The following is an 18,737-nucleotide window of genomic DNA, read 5'->3' as shown; positions in this document are numbered from 1 at the left end:
GCTAGCCTGCTGGGCAGCTGCTGCACAGGGAACTTAGGGGAGTGGGGAGCTGATAGGAGAGCTGCTGGTCCACCCTGGTTCCAAGCCCCCACTAGCTCGCTGCAATGGGCTGCTCTTCCTGCAAGCAGTGGACAAATCAGGCAGCTGCCAAACGATGTTAGAAGGGAGCATTGCACAACTTTAAACGAGCATGTTCCCTAATTGATCAGCAACGTAACAACAAAACAACGTTAACTGGGACGACTTTAAGTGAGGAGCTACTGTACAAGAAAATGAGATTTAATAAATCACAAAAGTGTGTTCTTTACTCAGAAATCCCACAGGCCCCTGGTCTTCAAAGTAGATTTGTTCTCCACATATAAATCTCATTTGTACATATTTAATTGTGAGCTCATTCTCATTAAAAGAAAATGTTTCATTGCCTTGTTTTCCTTTTGACTTTCCTATCCCACTTCATTAACATTCTTGGTTCCTGCTTTGCAGCCCTGAGGGGTATCTGAGTCAGAAAACATGCTAAAGTGGGGGGCGGGAGGTTTGAGTGGAATGAATTAAAAAAAAGGCTATGCAGCAGTATTCAGATTATATGAGTTTTAGAGAAAATAAAAGAAAATGTTCAAAAAGACTAGCTGCCAAACTCACCTTTTACTCTCTGGTCACATGCACAATTGTACATAATTATTTAGTACAGTTCTCATATAAAACTAATATCATGGCAACTAATGTTGGCAATTTTATTGCATGGTGCTTCTGACTGAGATACTGGTGCCTTCTCAAACCAATCCATATGTATTAATATGCCCAAGGAATTTTTCTAGTTTTTATAATGCCTTTAAAGCAAAACCATGCCTTCTAATAAACAGACATTTCTTTGTTTCACAATGGTGCAACAGGGGAGGCTTCCTGATTCATACTGAGGCTAGGTCTACACTACGGGGGGGGAGGAGGGAGTCGACCTAAGATACGCAACTTCAGCTACGTGAATAGCGTAGCTGAAGTTGAGTATTTTAGGTCGACTTACCTGGCTGTGAGGACGGCGGCGAGTCGACCGCTGCCGCGCCATCGTCGACTCCGCTTTCGCCTCTTGCCGCGGTGGATTTCCGGAGTCAACGGCAGAGCCATCGGGGATTGATTTTATCGCGTCTTCACTAGACGCGATAAGTTGATCCTCAATAGATCGATTGCTACCCGCCGATCCGGCGGGTAGTGAAGACGTGCCCTGAGAAAGTAGGGCAATTGGCTAGATATCTTAGATGCCTGTACATGAACGAAAGAAGCCTGGGAAACAAGCAGGAAGAATTGGAAGTCCTGGCACACTCAAGGAACTCTGATGTGATTGGAATAACAGATACTTGGTGGGCTAACTCACATGACTGGAGCACTGTTATGGATGGGTATAAACTGTTCAGAAAGGACAGGCAGGGGAGAAAAGGCGGAGGAGTTGCACTGTATGTAAGAGAGCAGTATTATTGCTCAGAGCTCCAGTATGAAACTGGAGAAAAGCCTGTTGAGAGTTTTTGGGTTAAGTTTAGAGGCAAGAGCAACAAAGGTGATGTTGTGGTGGGCGTCTGCTATAGACCACCAGACCAGGAGGATGAGGTAGACAAGGCTTTCTTCGGACAACTAACAGAAGTTTCCAGATCACAGGCCATGGTTCTCATGGGGGATTTCAATCACCCGGACATCTGCTGGGAGAGCAATACAGCAGTGAACAGACAATCCAGGAAGTTTTTGGAGAGTGCTGGGGACAACTGCCTGGTGCAAGTGCTGGAGGAACCAACTAGGGACCGTGCTCCTCTTGACCTGCTGCTCACAAACAGGGAAGAATTGATAGGGGAAGTAGAAGTGGGTGGCAACCGGGGCAGCAGGGACCATGAGATGGTCGAGTTCAGGATCCTGACAAAAGGAAGAAAGGAGAGCAGCAGAATATGCACCCTGAACTTCAGAAAAGCAGACTTTGACTCCCTCAGGGAAGTGATGGGCAGGATCACCTGGGAGACTAATATGAGTGAGAAAGGAGTCCAGGAGAGCTGGCTGTATTTTAAAGAAGCCTTATTGAGGATGCAAGAGCAAACCATCCCAATGTGCAGAAAGAATAGCAAATATGGCAGGCAACAAGCTTGTCTTAGCAGAGAAATCTTCAGTGAGTTTAAACACAAAAAGGAAACTTACAAGACGTGGACACTTGGACAGATGACTAGGGAGGAGTATAAAAATATTGCTCGAGCATGCAGGGGTGTAACCAGGAAGGCCAAATCACAATTGGAGTTGTAGCTAGCAAGGGATGTGAAGGGTAACAAGAAGGGTTTCTACAGGTATGTTAGCAACAAGAAGAAGGTCAGGGAAAGTGTGGGACCCTTATTGAATGGGGGAGGCAACCTAGTGACAGATGGAAAAAGCTGAAGTACTCAATGCTTTTTTTGCCTCGATTTTCACAGACAAGATCAGCTCCCAGACTGCTGCACTGGGCAGCACAATATGGGGAGGAGGTGAGCGGCCCTCAATGGTGAAAGAACAGGTTAAGGACTATTTAGAAAAGTTGGACATGCACAAGTCCCCGGGGCTGGGTGCAATGCATTCGAGGGTCCTGAGGGAGTTAGCTGATGTGATTGCAGAGCCATTGGCCATTATCTTTGAAAATTCGTGGCGATCAGGAGAGGTCCCAGATGATTGGAAAAAAGGCAAATATTAGTGCCCATCTTTAAAAAAGGGAAGGAGGAGAATCCAGGGAAGTACAGACCAGTCAGCTTCACCTCAGTCCCTGGAAAAATCATGGAGCAGGATCTTAAGGAATCCATTTTGAAGCACTTGGAGGAGAGGAAGGTGATCAGGAACAGTCAACATGGATTCACCCAGGGCAAGTCATGCCTGACCAACTTGATTGCCTTCTATGATGAGATAACTGGCTCTGTGGATATGGGGAAAGCGGTGTACGTGATATACCTTGACTTTAGCAAAGCTTTTGTTATGGTCTCCCACAGTATTCTTGCCAGCAAGTTAAAGAAGTATGGATTGGATGAATGGACTATATGATGGATAGAAAACTGGCTAGATCATCGGGCACAATGGGTAATGATCAACAGCTTGATGTCTAGTTGGCAGCCGGTATCAAACGGAGTGCCCCAGGGGTTGATCCTGGGGCTGGTTTTGTTCAACATCCTCATTAAAGATGAAGGAGGGAAGGGATAGCTCAGTGGTTTGTGCATTGGCCTGCTAAACCCAGGGTTCTGAGGTCAATCCTTGAGGGGGCCATTTAGGGACCTGGGGTAAAAATCTGTCTGGGGATTGGTCCTGCTTTGAGCAGGGGATTGGACTAGATGACCTCCTGAGGTCCCTTCCAACCCTAATATTCTATGATTAATGATCTGGATGATGGGATAGATTGCACCCTCAGCAACTTTGCAGCTGACACTAAGCTGGGGGAGAGGTATATACGCTGGAGGGTAGGGATAGGGTCCAGAGTGACCTAGACAAATTGTAGGATTGGACCAAAAGAAATCTGCTGAGGTTCAGCAAGGATAGGATGGAAGAATCCCATGCAGTGCTACAGGCTGGGGACTGATTAGCTAAGCAGCTGTTCTGCAGAAACGGATCTGGGGATTACAGTGGATGAGAAGCTGGATATGAGTCAACAGTGTGCCCTTGTTGCCAAGAAGGCTAACGGCATATTGGGCTGCATTAGTAGGAGCATTGCCAGCAGATTGAGGGAAGTGATTATTCCCCTCTATTCGGCACTGGTAAGGCCACATCTGGAATACTGCATCCAGTTTTGGGGCCCCCACTACAGAAAGTGTATACAAACTGGAGAGAGTCCAGCAGAGGGCAACGAAAATGATTAGGGGGGCTGGGGCACATGACTTATGATGAGAGGCTGAGGGAACTGGGCTTATGTAGTCTGCAGAAGAGAAGAGTGAGGGGGGATTTGACAGCAGCCTTCAACTACCTGAAGGGGGGTTCCAAAGAGGATGGAGCTCAACTGTTCTCAGTGGTGGCAGATGACAGAACAAGGAGCAATGGTCTCAAGTTGAATTGGGGGAGGTCTAGATTGGATATCAGGAAAAACTATTTCACTAGGAGGGTGGTGAGGCACTGAAATGGGTTACCTAGGGAGATGGTGGAATCTCCATCATTAGAGGTTTTTAAGTGCGGCTTGACAACGCCCTGACTGGGATGATTCAGCTGGTGTTGGTCCTGCTTTGAGCAGGGGGTTGGACGAAATGACCTCCTGAGGTCTCTTCAAACCCTAATCTTCTATGATTCTATGATGATTTAAAATAAACTTTTTACAAAAACTTCTATACAAGAAAACATCTTTTTTTTTTTGGCAAACTGAACAAAGGAGGGAAGGGTTTGATATCAGCAGAAGTAAAGAAGTGTGGCAAAGATAGCTAGGATATGTCAGAGACAAACAAACATACAAGGGATAAGGAAGAAAATTTCCTCAAAGGTTCTTAGTGACCTCATTTATGATATCACCAGCATCCTAAGATAGAATTATTTCCTTGTATTACTGCTGTTCTCTAAGAACATAACATAAGAATGGCCATACTGGGTCAAACCAAAGGTCCATCTAGCCCAGTATCCTGTCTTCCGACAGTGGCCAATGTCAGGTGCTTCATATGGAATCATCAAGTGATCCATCTCCTTCCAGCCATTTCCACCTTCTGGCAAACAGAGACTAGGGACACCATCCCTGCCCATCCTCGCTAATAGCCATTGGTAGACCTATCTTCCATTAATTTATATAATTCTTTTTTAAATCCTATTAGTGTCTTGGCCTTCACGTCATCTATTATTTCTTATATTGTATGATCTGATTGTCTCTTGGCTGCTGTACTTGTTAGTCATCTCCACCCGATGACAATATTCCTTTATGTAGATACGTTCTCCATGTAACTGGCATAGCAGTGCTAGAAGAGTCATACTTTATATCAAAGGTACATTTATAAAGGGTTAATAAATGGTAAATCATTTGTTATCGTCCAATAGGTTGCTTATGACACCTTGCACTTATGTGCCTATAACATCTGGAACTCGTATTATTCATGTTTGTTCCATGCGTAATAACAAACATTAATAATTTATTAGCCCTTTATCAACTACTTATAAATGAACCTTTAAGATAAAAGTATGACCAAAAGAACCTTTCTAAAAAGCAAAATTCCCCAATCAGGGAGATCATTAGACCAATCTCCCCATTGCCTAGAGATTTTCAGAGAACTCATTTTAAATCCTCCCCTTGCCTGACTCAAATATGGGAACTGAATTAAATAGTGATTGAGGAGCAACAGTGACACAAAGAAATACGGTCAATGTTAATCAAATAACTAGTTCTACTTTAGGAGCTAGACAAACTGCACGTATTCTAAGTAGAACCAAATTTTTTTTTCAGCAAGAAATGCAGATTCAGAGACACCAAAACATTTCTTGAATTAATGTCAATTACCTCAAATTGTTTCAATTACCTCCCTCAAAATTCAGACCGTGTAGAAATGCTTGATTTCAACATTTTCTAAATGAAACATTTTGATTTTTCAATTCAAAACAACTTTTAGTATAGAAATTTTCTTTTATTTTTTAAAAAATGTAAATGTTAAAAACTACTCAAAATTGAATAAAATGTTTTATTTCAGGTTGAATAAAACATTTCATTTGATTCAAAATGAATTTTTTCCCTCATCTTTTCTATTTGCTAAAAATGTAAAAAATATTGTATTTAAGTCCATCTGAAACAAACATTTTTTCAAATTTTGTTTCAATTTTGTGGCATTGCCAAAAAATAAAAAATTCTGCTATTTGCCCAGTTCCAGTTCTAAGGACAAGGGCCCTTGCTTCAGATAGTAAACAGACACTCATTCTTTAGTTGCCCATCAGCTGAGTGTATGCAAACTATCACCCTAACAAGGAGCAACACTATTAGTTATACTGTGCTGGAAGAACAAGGTCAAATGCCTACAGGGAAAGCTTTTTTCTATCGTGGATTATCCTAGAGAATGTGTTCTCAGAATTGTGTTTCTCATGTAAGGTCATGTAACTTTGCCATGGAAGGCTCCGTGCAATCATGTTTACCTTCAGAGTTTAAATTCCCAAAGGGCTGCAGCTTTATCATGCTGCACGCACAATACGGCGATTAAAATAAAGTGATAAACTCGACGTGTGTTTGTGAGAAGAATGTGCCATATCATAAAATAGCAGTAGCATATACAAGGTAACTGTTGCACAGGACATCCACAAATCATGTATCATATTTCTTTCACCTCACTAATATTCAAGAAAATGTGACATGAAACATGTCTGGAATGAAAGCTGAAATGCTGTGGTATTCTCTCAGACCGGATATTCAACAAAGGTTAACACTCCGTGAATCACCCTATAAACTGGGTATTGTTTAGCCTCATTTGAATGAAAAATTATGAAATATTGCTAATTTTTAAATCTAATAATTAGAACTATTGACAAAGCTGCAAAACTTGACCACTTATTTTTAAACCAGAAAACACAAAGGATCAATCTGGGGCCTAATCCCGCTAGTTCTTACTCACTCAAATAATCCCTATTAACAAATCCTACTGATTTGAATGGGACAGCTAACATGAGGGTTCACACAATCATGTCCTTACCTCCATGTCTCCCTTTCCAAAAACTATAAATGTTAAACAGAATGTTAGCAAACCAATGTGATATCTCTGCTCGTGAACTCACATAAAAGAATCCCAGGGGCCCAGATATATATGGCATTTTCATTCCCAGCAGATACTTGACTTGTGAAGTCACAACATGCGTTGCTGCTCCTGTTGTCATTGCGCTTATCACCGGTTCCGTCAACAAGAACGTGGCGCTGCCCAAGTGCAGCACAAACATTGCTACCTAAGAAACCAAAGATATATATCAGTGATTACATTAAAATGCAGGTTTCCCAGTGTTAATGCAATGAGAGATACCCTTTTAATAAACCAGGAGATAAATGGCTATGTTAGCAAATCAAAAGGAGCAGTTTCAGATGCATGCTGTGAAATATGAATATAGCTTAAAGTGAAACACATGAAATCTTTTTGTAAATTTATTTTATACTGTCTCACTAACACTAGTTTACCAGGCTTAAAATGAGATTAGTTATAACAGCTGGGTCAGTCAAAGTATGGTCACACAATGACTTCTCTAAATATTGACTCTACTTGTTATTCTCCCCTGTTCAAATATATGAACACAGTGAACAATGTAAAAATCATCTACTCATCAGGGCAGCATCAAGTCAGAGAATTCACATTCAATACAGTATTTGATTAAAGTATCTGAAATCACAAATGACTAAGAGCCAGATCTCTGGGCCCAGAGAAAGTTGGCTCTAAATCACTGTTCGACTCTACTGATATTCGGCTTGAATAGGCTGAGGGCTACAATAAGTTATGACAGCTAACCTATCCCCAGCTACACCATCTTAATACCACTTGGGGACTCCTCTTATGTCAGGAGAATCTCCAGCTGCTCATGGCTCCATCCCCTTTGCACTGAGTGGCACAAAGGAAATGTAGCTGGGAACTGGTTCTAAGACACTGGAGCATCCATAGATGTTTTCTCCTTACAGAGAGACTTGGATGTCTATACACCTATTTGCGCCCCTTTGATATCCACAGGGAGTACCAAAATACATGTGATGTAACTATCTGGAGAAAATCAACAAGCTACTGGTTGAAAGTTGCAATAAAATTAGAATGTGATAAAGATATTTAAAATCTACTTTTCTATGTTTAAATAGTGTATTTGGAAAATAGTTGCATCAGCTTAAAGAGGAATGAGACAGGACATTTTAAATTGAGAAAGTAAATGACAGTGGGACAAATGCTACTTCCAGTTACACTAGTGTAATCCTCTGCTAACAAACGTATATTGGATTCCACCAGTATAATTAGGAGCAGAATTTGGCCCAGCTGTTTTTGATTATGAAGATGATTTCACATTTTTTAGAAACTTGTATAGAAACACAGGAATTGACATATTGAGACAGAACAATGACCTAGCTAATCCAGTATCCTGTTCACATCAGTTGCTGTCACACCAGATGCTTCAGAGGAATAAACCACCATCACATCCAACTGTACAGAATCCTATAATACTATAACGTGATCAGTTTGATAGCCCTAGTAATTTTCTTCTAGCAGTGAGTGTAACTATGGATGCTATTATTAATCATGTAATATCTAACCCTTTTCTGAATCATACTGAACTCTCTGCCTTAATTATATCCTGCTACAAACAGAAGGTTCCACACATTGTATGTTGGGTAAAAAAAGCATCCCCTTTTATCTGTTTTATTTTTTTTCCTTTACATTGTGTATGTCCATGTGTTTTTGAATTAGTGCACAGGTTAAAAAAAGAGATGACCAGCTGACCACCCCTTTACAATTTGTTATGATGCCTTTATCACTTCTCCTTTTTCATCTAATTAACGCTCATCTTTTAAAATGATCATAGTACAGAAACCCCACCATGCCTCTAATAACTTTCACTGCCTTTCTTTGGACAGTTTCTACTACAGAATGGAATTTGTCTATGGGACTGCCCAAAGCTGAGTCCAGTATTCAAAGTAAGTTATACCAGTATAATACACTGACACTTTAATATTTTCCTTAGTACACTGTCCTTCTGTAAATATACCCTAACCGCTTATTAGCATGTCTCCCCATTCCTGCAGATACAGCAGACGTCCTAACTGAAGGGTATACAGTGACACCTTGATCCTCTCCGTGAAAACTCTCAAGTCTGTTATGTATTTGTAGGTTAAATTGATAATTTCTGTGAGGATTAACTTGTGCTTATCTATGTTGAATTTCATCCTTCTGGAGTTCCTTACAGGCTCCTTAGTAGTGACGAATCTAAAGCAAATACTTGCATATATTATTGCTCTTTGCACACAAATATCATTTAATTTTTCACTATACATTTCACCTGCATACACAATTAGTAGTCATTGTACCAGTGCATCTGTATTGAAACTCCCAGAGTGGCTGGCTTTTAGTTTACCTGACAAATCTCTAGTGTATGCAGTGTTGTTGTAGCCGTGCTGGTCCCAGGATATTAGAGAAATAAGGTGGATGAGGTAATATCTTTTATTAGACCAACTTTTGTTGGTGAGAGACAAGCTTTTGAGCTTAGACAGAGCTCTTCTTCAGGTCTGAGAAGAAGAGCTCTGTGTAAGCTCAAAAGCTTGTCTCTCTCACCAACAGAAGTTGGTCCAACGAAAGATATTACCTCACCCACCTTATCTCTCTAAAGTTCTAGTGAGCACTCATCCTACTTCATCGGAAATTATTTCTCTATACTGCCCTTAAAGAGCTGGCAAATTGCTCAGTGCCATAGGAATTGAGAGCACTGCCACCCAATACTGAATCCTACTAAGGACAATTGCTGATAAACTTATGGTGAGTATTATTATTATTAATTTGTATTACTATAGTGCCTAGAAGCCATAGTCAGAGACTAAGATCTGTTTGTGTTACGAGCTGCACAGACACAGCATACAAAGATGGTTCCTGACCCAAAGAGCTTATTAAAGAGCCTTCAGGATGGGGTCATTGGGCATATCAAAGGTCATCACTCCACATCCACTAGGAAGAGGGCTGCACTCTCTAAACAGGAACCAGAAGTGTAGAGAATGAATAAAATAAATCCCTATGAAATCGTCCTTAAACTGATAAACTTTTGCTGTGAAAACTCCCCCAGTAAAGAATAAATACCTAAAAACCCAGCACCATCTCAGTGAAATTCAAAGGTCAAGCAGTCCCTTGGGAACCTACCCTTACTGAACACTATTGGGGAGGCTGAGGGATATGGCACTGGCAACCAATCACAGTGTAATTCTGCTGGAGAATATAGTCAGTTATTAATTATTATTTATTATTTATATTACAGTAGCAACCAAAGACCCCAAACAGAGATTAGGGCCCCATTTATATTAAGCACTGTACAACAGAACCCTGTGCCAAAGATACCATGAGTTGGAAACATGTCATCATATATAGTTTTACAGAAATGAAATAATTACTGGCAAATATATATCTTGCAAAGAACACAGGAAATAGAAGAGTGCTGTTGTCTATGCATGCATAAGAAATAAAACAGCACTTGGAAAACCAATACTTTAAAACAAAAAAAGCCACATTCCCTTCTTTCACAAAAATTAAGACAGCAATAGGAAAGTACAAGTTTGGCTCTCAAGCCCAAAATTAGTAATTACCATTTCATAACATTTTGGGTGGCTGTTAACATTGATGCCTATCAGAATTCTCAAAACAATGTTCACAGTACCAAGGTTCAATAAGAAAGATAATCTCTGTCCAATAGTGAAGTTTTCTTTTGTTTGTTTTTTAAATCATCTTATGTTCTAAGTGCAACAAATCTTTTTAAAAATGCAGTGTAGTTTAGCCTCCATTGAATCAGGATGGACATTTATACAACAGTATATTCTTGGCAACAAGGTCACATGGACAACTATGGAGGGAGAAGTACATAAACATTACAAAAAATTTGCTATTTGGTAGGTGAGAGGTAAATTATGGGAAATTTTGTCATGTTTGTAGAAGATTGACACATGCTCTACATACTTTGCGTTTGACAAGGTTAAACCACTGTTCATCTTCTTAGATCCAACTAGTTTGCTGATGCTGGGAAAACTGTAGTACCACAGCCATCTGAAGTTCTCTGAGATTTTCACCTAAAACCTACAGAATTTTTCAGACGGTTATTATTAATTTATTATTACTTAGAAGCCCTAGTCATGCTTCAGGACCCCATTGTGTTAGATGCTGTACAGACACAGAACAAAGGGACAGTCCCTGACCAAAAGAGCTTACTACCTATATAGACAAGACCAAAGACTTTCTATCACAAGCACTATGAAATAGGTCACTTTGAAAACATATTGTTTGGGGTACATTTAAATGAGGCTAGATGTGAAACACTGCAAAACTATTAATATGGCCAGTTTAACATTTATGCAGCTGTTAAAATAATTCAATAGTACCCAGAAGACCTATAAACAAATCTGGATTTGGTCTCCCATCGCAAAATTAACCTCTGACTTTCCTTAAGTAAGATGCAAGACCTTATCACTATACATATATTTGTACTGCAGTTAAACAAGAACCATGTGCCCACACATCCTCCATGAAACTACTACAAAATAGGAAAGATTGGGAAACAAAAAGGAACATTCCAAGAATAAGTGGGTAGGGGAAATCTCTGATGTCCTTCCAGCATGTGAAACAGAAACTACTTACATGAACAATGAACAAAGATCCATCTAAGGAAAGAAGAAATAAGGAGAATGTTTTGAAAAAGTTCCTGGATTTTAGTTGGGTGTTCGTGTTTCTGAGAAATCTGCCTAATAATATCAATATTTATATAGTTCCAGATAGACTCTCAAGTTAACACCTCATTGTGGTGAATGGACATACTGTCCACATCTTGGTGGCTCCTGCTGCTGGTTGGTTGGAGGCAGCTTGGGGAAAGGCTGAGCTACCAGAACAAAATTCCATCAGTTTATATTACCAAAACTATTTTTCCAAAGCAATAAACAAAAATTAAAAAGTAAAAGAACACTGTTAACCTGAAATGTAGTCAATTCCCTAAAGTAAGTTTTAAAATAGTTTCAAATACTACACCCGGCCTGGCATTCCTTTGCTGATTTTTGAGTATTTGCAGTCACAGTTTCCTGCATTTCCTAATTCTGTTTCTTCCCTGTCAATATAGGAAAGACCAACGTAAACAGCAGGATTAATTACCCGAATGAACAGTTAAAACAGTGCAACTAATAATACATAAAATGATGTCAAATGCACAAAATAACCTCAATCTAGAGAAAAGTATTTTTCTCTTTTTTTTAAACTTATAGTAATATTAGGTTTTACTTGCAACTGTAACAAGAACAACATTTGCACAGATTTTGATGTTAATGGTGTCTCTAGTTTTCCTGTAAACCAAAATGTAAATTCTGGAAAAAAAGTGACCACTTAAAAAATGACACAAAAGCAGCAGTGTTCCAGTTTCCTCGCGAGAGAAATTTTTCCAGAGTCCTTTATGTCTTCTGAGCAATCCTGATGGAGATAAACAGACCCTGCCTCGGCTCTGCCAGTTTAACATTACTGTGACTGGCACGAGCTAGAACAAAATGAGACTCCAGAGAAAGGAGGAATCAGCAGAGGAGAAAGTGAAAGAAAGAAAGAAAGAAAGAAAGAAAGAAAGAAAGAAAGAAAGAAAGAAAGAAAGAAAGAAAGAAGATAATGCCCAGAAGGAGCAGAGTAGAGTATGGAGACAAAAGAAGAAGAGCAAATAATTATGTAGGACTCTGACAGGTGATTTAAAGAGATGCTGAGTCTGCAGATAAAGAGTAGAAAATACAGTACAGTGGTTGGGAATGGGAGAAATGGTAAAGAGGAGGCAGAGGGGTAAATGCTGCTTTCTCCCAGCTACCCTTCACAAGTTTATTCGGACAAAGGGGAGAGGAAAGTGAGTGATTGCTTGGCTGAGTAAAGGGAGAGGTGACTCCGAGCTGCAAAAACCTTCTGTGTACATCAATCCAACCCCTACCAAAACCATACTCTTGGCTACTCCCAAAATATCACACACACCCTTATGGCAGGTGCCCTGGATAATCACTTTGACAGTCCAACCACCCTTGTATAGCCAGTCAGCCTTTACAGCCAGCCAGGTGGTTGCCACGCTCCTCAAACTCTCCATCCACTGGCAGAGAGCAGGTGGGAGTCACTAGTTCTTCTTCGAGTGCTTGCTCATATCAATTCCAATCAGGTGTGCGCACGCCGCGTGCACGATTGGTGGAAGATTTTTACCCTAGCAACACTCAGTGGGTCGGCTGAGGCACCCCCTGGAGTGGCACCCTTATTGTGCCAGATATATGCCCCTGCCGACCCAGCACCCCCTCAGTTCCTTCTTACCACCCGTGACAGTCATTCGAACTGTGGAGCGTGGCATAGCTGACCTCCACCTCCCTAGCTCATCAACCCAATCAGTGCTGCATTTGTAAGGCTTTCAAGCCTCGGACAAAAAAGGAGTGGGACTTTCATTTAAAACAGCTCCTAACGGAGCGAAGCGTGCCTCCGGCACCGGAGCAACCTGGCACCAGCAAAGTCTCTCGGCACTGGATGTCTCCGGCACCAGGACAGACACAGCACCGGTCACTATCTCCATGGCCCAAGAAGCAGCACAAACCACCTGCTGCTCCTCTGCAGTTGCAAGCACCGCCTGGGGCCCCAGCGGAGCAGCGCGCCGTGACGGACCGTACCGTGAAGGCACCAACTCCGGCACCGTCAATTCCTGCGCCACAAGCGCCGTTGAGTCCGGTGCATCTAAGCTCCCCAGTGCACACCATGGTTGAGCTGGGCCTGCCATCCACTCTGGAGACCTTCTCCACCACTCGCGACCTGATCGCACTGACTGAACCTGGACCATCTCACTCTCTGGCACCGCCGGAGTGGACTGTTCCATCTATAGGGAAGCCAGCCTTCATGCGGCCTCCATCGCAGGGTGAATCAACTCGGCACCGCTCTCAATCCTGGTCCAGGTCCCGCAGATGGTCCCGGTCTCAGCACCACTCGCAGTCCCGGCACCGATCCCCATCTCGGCGCTGGTCGTACTCGCGGCGCCACTCTGCCTCCCAAAGGTCTCCCTCCCGGTATGATCGGTACCAATCCAGCTCCCGGCACCAGTCCCGGCACCGATCATCTCACAGCCAATCCCGGCACCGCCCGCACCGTCGGTCCTCGTCGAGATCTAGATTGGCCTCCCGGGACCATTATGACCGTCGGTCCTGGTCCCGATCAGGACCCTGGCACTGGTCCCCAGCTCCCAGTCGCAGACCAACAGACCGTGACGGTTCAACACTGCAGGCGCGTTCAGCACCGCCTTGGCCTTCACATCCAAATTCAACGTCGTCCCAAGAGGCAAGTGGCTACCACGTCCAGGGCCAAGACACATATGGCGCTAGCCAGGGGCCAGATGAAGGACAAGACCCTGACCAGGGACCCCCACAATGGTCCTTCTGGACTCCTTGGGCATACCACCAAGCCCAAGGTGTCCCCTCAGGCGCTTCTTGCTCAGCTCATTTAGAGCATAGGGTGCCTGAGGCCACTGTGAGCCGTCCACCCCAATAGCCTCGGAGGCGACCGCCCTGCCACCTGAACAGGCTCAGGCCTCTAGTGGGGTGGGCAACTGGACCCTCCTGAACCAGACCTTCCCCAGGACCCACTAGTCCAGGGATTGTCCTCCTCATCCTCACCTGACGAGACCATGGCAGGCACGTCCTCCTCTGGCCCACTGCCTATAGATCTTTGTGCACACCAGGACTTGCTGCGTAGGGTTGCACAGAACATGAACCTACAGGTGGAGGAGGTGGTGGAAGTTGAGGATCCTGGGGTGGACATTTTATCGGCCGATGCCCCCACACGTGTAGCCTTACAGTTCATTCGGACCATTCAGGCTAATGCCAATATGATCTGGCAGTCCCTGGTGTCTATCCCTCCCATGGCCAGAGGGGTGGAGAGGAAATACATGGTGCCCTCTAAGGACTATGAATATTTGTATGTTCACCCCCAACCTTGCTCCCTCATTGTACAGTCTGTGAACGAGAGGGAGAGACACGGCCAGTAAGCGCTCGCCTCTAAGTCCAAGGACGCTAGGCGCTTGGATTTATTCAGGCGCAAGATTTATTCAACGGGTGGACTACAGCTCAGGGTAGCTAACCAGCAGGCCCTCCTGAGCCGTTACAACTATAACACCTGGAACTCGATCGGGAAGTTCAAGGAGTTGGTTCCTCAGGAGTCCAGGGAGGAGTTTGGGGCCTTGCTAGAAGAGGGTAAGAAAGTGGCGAGGACATCCCTGCAGGCATCCTTAGACGCGGCGGACTCAGCGGCTAGGACTCTAGCCTCGGGCATGGCTATGCGCCACATTTCATGGCTGCAAGTGTCCGGTCTTCCACCGGAACTGAGGCAACCTATACAAGACCTACCCTGTGATGGCCAAAGTCTATTTTCAGACAAAACTGATCCCAGATTGCAGAGTCTGAAGGATAACCAGGCCATCAGGCGCTCATTGGGCATGCATACCCCAGTGACGCAACATAGGCCCTTCCGGCCCCAACCACAGCGCACCTACCCTAACCCTAACCCTCGACCGCAGCAAGATTTCTCCAGAAGGCGTGGTCGTGGTAATAGGAGACGTCAATCTGGTCCTCAATCAGGCCAAAATCAGGGCCCCCCAAAACCATCGGCAAGGCCCAGGCAAAACTTTTGAAGGTGCGCTCGAGGACGGAGCACCAGTCTCCTTGCAGGATCCTTTTCCGTCTTTCTCCAACTGGCTCTCCTATTTCCTCCCTGTGTGGTCTCGCATAACATCAGATCGCTGGGTCCTATGCATGGTGGAAACTGGATACCATCTTCAGTTTGTTTCGCCCCCAACCCCCTTCACACCCTCCCTCCCTGTCCCTCTTCAGGAACCCTTCTCAAAAACAACTCCTCTTGCAGGAGGTACAAGCGCTCCTGTCTATTGGAGCAATGGAAGAGATACCAAAGGACTTGAGGGGCAGGGGTTTTTATTCCCGTTAATCTCCAAGGCAAAGGGGGGGCTTCAGCCCATCCTGGACCTGCGCGGACTCAACAAATTCATGGTAAAGTTGAAGTTCCGCATGGTTTCCCTGGGGACCATTATCCCTTCCCTGGATCCTGGAGACTGGTATGCCGCCCTCGACATGAAGGACGCGTACTTCCACATAGCAATTTACCCTCCGCACAGGCAGTTCCTTCGCTTTGTGGTCAACCAGCAGCATTTCCAATTTACCGTCCTTCCCTTCGGCCTGTCCACAGCGCCAAGGGTCTTCACAAAATGTATGACTGTCATAGCGGCCTTGCTCCGCAGACATCGGATCCAAGTGTTTTCGTACCTCGACAACTGGCTCACTCGGGGTCAGTCACAGCTACAGGTGCGGTCTCATGTTCGGTTCGTCATGAGCCTGTTCAGGCAACTGGGCCTGCTGCTCAACACCGAAAAGTCCACTTTGGAACCAACCCAAAGAATAGACTTCAATGGGGCGGTCCTGGACTCGAATCTCGCCAAGGCATGCCTGCCACAATCCCGCTTCCAGTCCATGATGACCATTATTCATGGCCTACAAAGCTTCCCGACCTTGACAGCACGCACGTGCCTCGGTCTTCTGGGCCACATGGCCTCGTGCACCTTCGTGATCAGACATGCCTGACTACGCCTCCGCCTGCTTCAGACCTGGCTCTCGTCAGTGTACCGTCCAGGCCAGGACAGTTTGGACACAGTATTCACGCTGCCGACAGAGGTCTTATCCTCTCTGGGTTGGTGGCTAAACCCCAGCCTCATTTGCGGGGGGATGCCATTCCATGCCCCACAGCCATCTCTAGTCCTCACCACGGACGTGTCGTCTCTGGGCTGGGGCGCCCACCTGGCGGACCTTCGCACACAAGGCCTCTGGTCCACACAAGAAATAACCCTGCACATCAACGTCAGGGAACTGAGGGCAGTACGCCTAGTGTGTCAGGTATTCTGCAAACACCTGCAGGATCGTTGTGTCACGATCTGCACAGACAACACAACGGCCATGTTTTACATCAACAAGCAAGGCAGAGCGCGGTCGTCCCTCCTCTGTCAGGAAGCCATACATCTGTGGGAATTTTGCATAGCCTACTCAATCGACCTGGTGGCATCATTTCTCCCAGGAGTCCAGAACACCTTGGCAGATCACCTCAGCAGGTCCTTCTTGGCTCATGAGTGGTCACTACGTCTGGACGTTATCCATTCTGTTTTTCAGAAGTGGGGATTTCCCCACATAGATCTTTTTGCCTCGTGAGAATCGGAAGTGCCAAGTGTTCTGCTCCCTCCAGGGACGCTCCCCAGGCTCCCTGTTGGATGCTTTCCTGATACCATGAAAAGACCACCTGCTCTATGCCTTCCCTCCATTTCCGTTGGTCCACAAGGTCCTTCTGAAGTTACGCAGAGACAAGGCCCACTTAATCTTGATCGCTCCAGCGTGGCCCAGACAACACTGGTACACCACACTCCTCGATCTGTCGGTGACCAAACCAATTCCTCTACCATTGTGGCCGGACCTGATCACTCAGGAACACGGCGGGTTATGTCATCCGGACTGCAGTACCTCAACCTGACAGCTCAGATGCTGCATGGCTGACTCAATCTGAGCTGCATTGCTCCAGTTCGGTGCAGCAAGTACTCTTGGGTAGCAGAAAGCCCTCCATTAGGTCCACATACCTGGCCAAATGGAAGCGCTTCTCCTGCTGGTGTGCCCTGAGCAATACTGTCCCTCTGGAGGAGACAGTACCTACCACCCTAGAGTATCTCTGGTCCCTGAAACAGCAAGGCCTAGCTGTCTCATCTGTCCGAGTACACCTAGCAGCCATCTCAGCCTTCCACCCGGGTGAAAACGGGTGCTTGGTTTTCTCCAATCCCATGGTCAGCAGGTTCCTCAAGGGTTTGGAATGTCTGTACCCGCAAATTCGTCATCCGGCCCCTACGTGGGACCTCAATCTGGTCCTATCTAGACTCATGGGTGCCCCCTTCGAGCTGATGGCCACCTGCTCGCTTCTGTACCTTTCCTGGAAAACAGCTTTCCTCATCGCTATCACATCGGCGAGACGAATGTCGGAACTTTGGGCCCTCACATTGGACCCACCATATACGGTGTTCCATAAGGACAAGGTACAGCTGCGACCACACCCCGCCTTCCTCCCTAAGGTGGTGTCTGCCTTCCATGTCAACCAAGACATCTTCCTCCTGGTCTTCTTTCCGAAGCCGCACGCTTCGCGATGGGAGCAACAGCTACATTCCCTAGACGTTCGCAGGGCTCTCGCCTTTTACATCGAACAAATAAAGCCATTTAGAAAGACATCCCAGCTGTTTGAAAGGCCTCCCAGTCTCCTCGCAACGAATCTCGTCTTGGATTACATCATGCATCCGTGCGTGCTATGACTTGGCTGGTATCCCAACTACCTGCCTCACTGCCCATTCTACTCAGGCTCAAGCGTCGTCTTCCGCCTTTCTAGCTCATGTTCCCATACAGGATATCTGTAGGGCAGCGACTTGGTCATCCGTGCATACTTTCGCTTCCCACTATGCCATAGTGCAGCAGTCCAGGGGTGATGCCACATTTGGTTCAGGGGTCCTTCACTCCGCGACATCTAACTCCGACCCCATCGCTTAGGTAAGGCTTGGGAGTCACCTAATTGGAATTGATATGAGCAAGTACTTGAAGAAGAAAAGACGGTTACTCACCTTTGTAACTGTTGTTCTTCGAGATGTGTTGCTCATATCCATTCCAAACCCGCCCTCCTTCCCCTCTGTTGGAGTAGCCGGCAAGAAGGAACTGAGGGGGCGCTGGGTCGGCAGGGGCATATATCCGGTGCCATAAGGGCACCACTCCAGGGGGTGCCTCAGCCGACCCACCAAGTGTTGCTAGGGTAAAAATCTTCCGACGATCGTGCACGCGGCGCACGCACACCTAATTGGAATGGATATGAGCAACACATCTCGAAGAACAACAGTTACAAAGGTGAGTAACTTTTCTGGGGCTATTGTAACTCTGTTGCATAGTGACGAATAGGAGTATGGGAGAATGAACTTTAAAAGTCCTTGGACAGCACTCTTCTAGTCATTGGAGGGTGCTGCTATGTTAGAACCTCAAGGGACCAACA

The 18,737-nt window shown here is 45.1% G+C and overlaps 1 protein-coding gene across 1 annotated transcript in view; it reads right to left on the bottom strand.

Moving 5' to 3' along the window:
• The window catches only part of SLC26A7 (solute carrier family 26 member 7), a 122,984-nt gene that overhangs the window by 70,544 nt on the left and 33,703 nt on the right, over positions 1-18,737 (bottom strand). Inside the window, exon 4 of the mRNA XM_034763250.1 lies at positions 6,700-6,864. Within this exon, the coding sequence (XP_034619141.1) occupies positions 6,700-6,864 (165 nt within the window). The remainder of the gene's footprint in view (positions 1-6,699; positions 6,865-18,737) is intronic.

Source organism: Trachemys scripta, chromosome 2 (assembly GCF_013100865.1).
Source record: "Trachemys scripta elegans isolate TJP31775 chromosome 2, CAS_Tse_1.0, whole genome shotgun sequence".
Lineage (NCBI taxonomy): Eukaryota > Metazoa > Chordata > Testudines > Emydidae > Trachemys > Trachemys scripta.
Note: the sequence above shows the minus strand (reverse complement) of the source record. Positions and strands in the feature narration are given on the sequence as shown.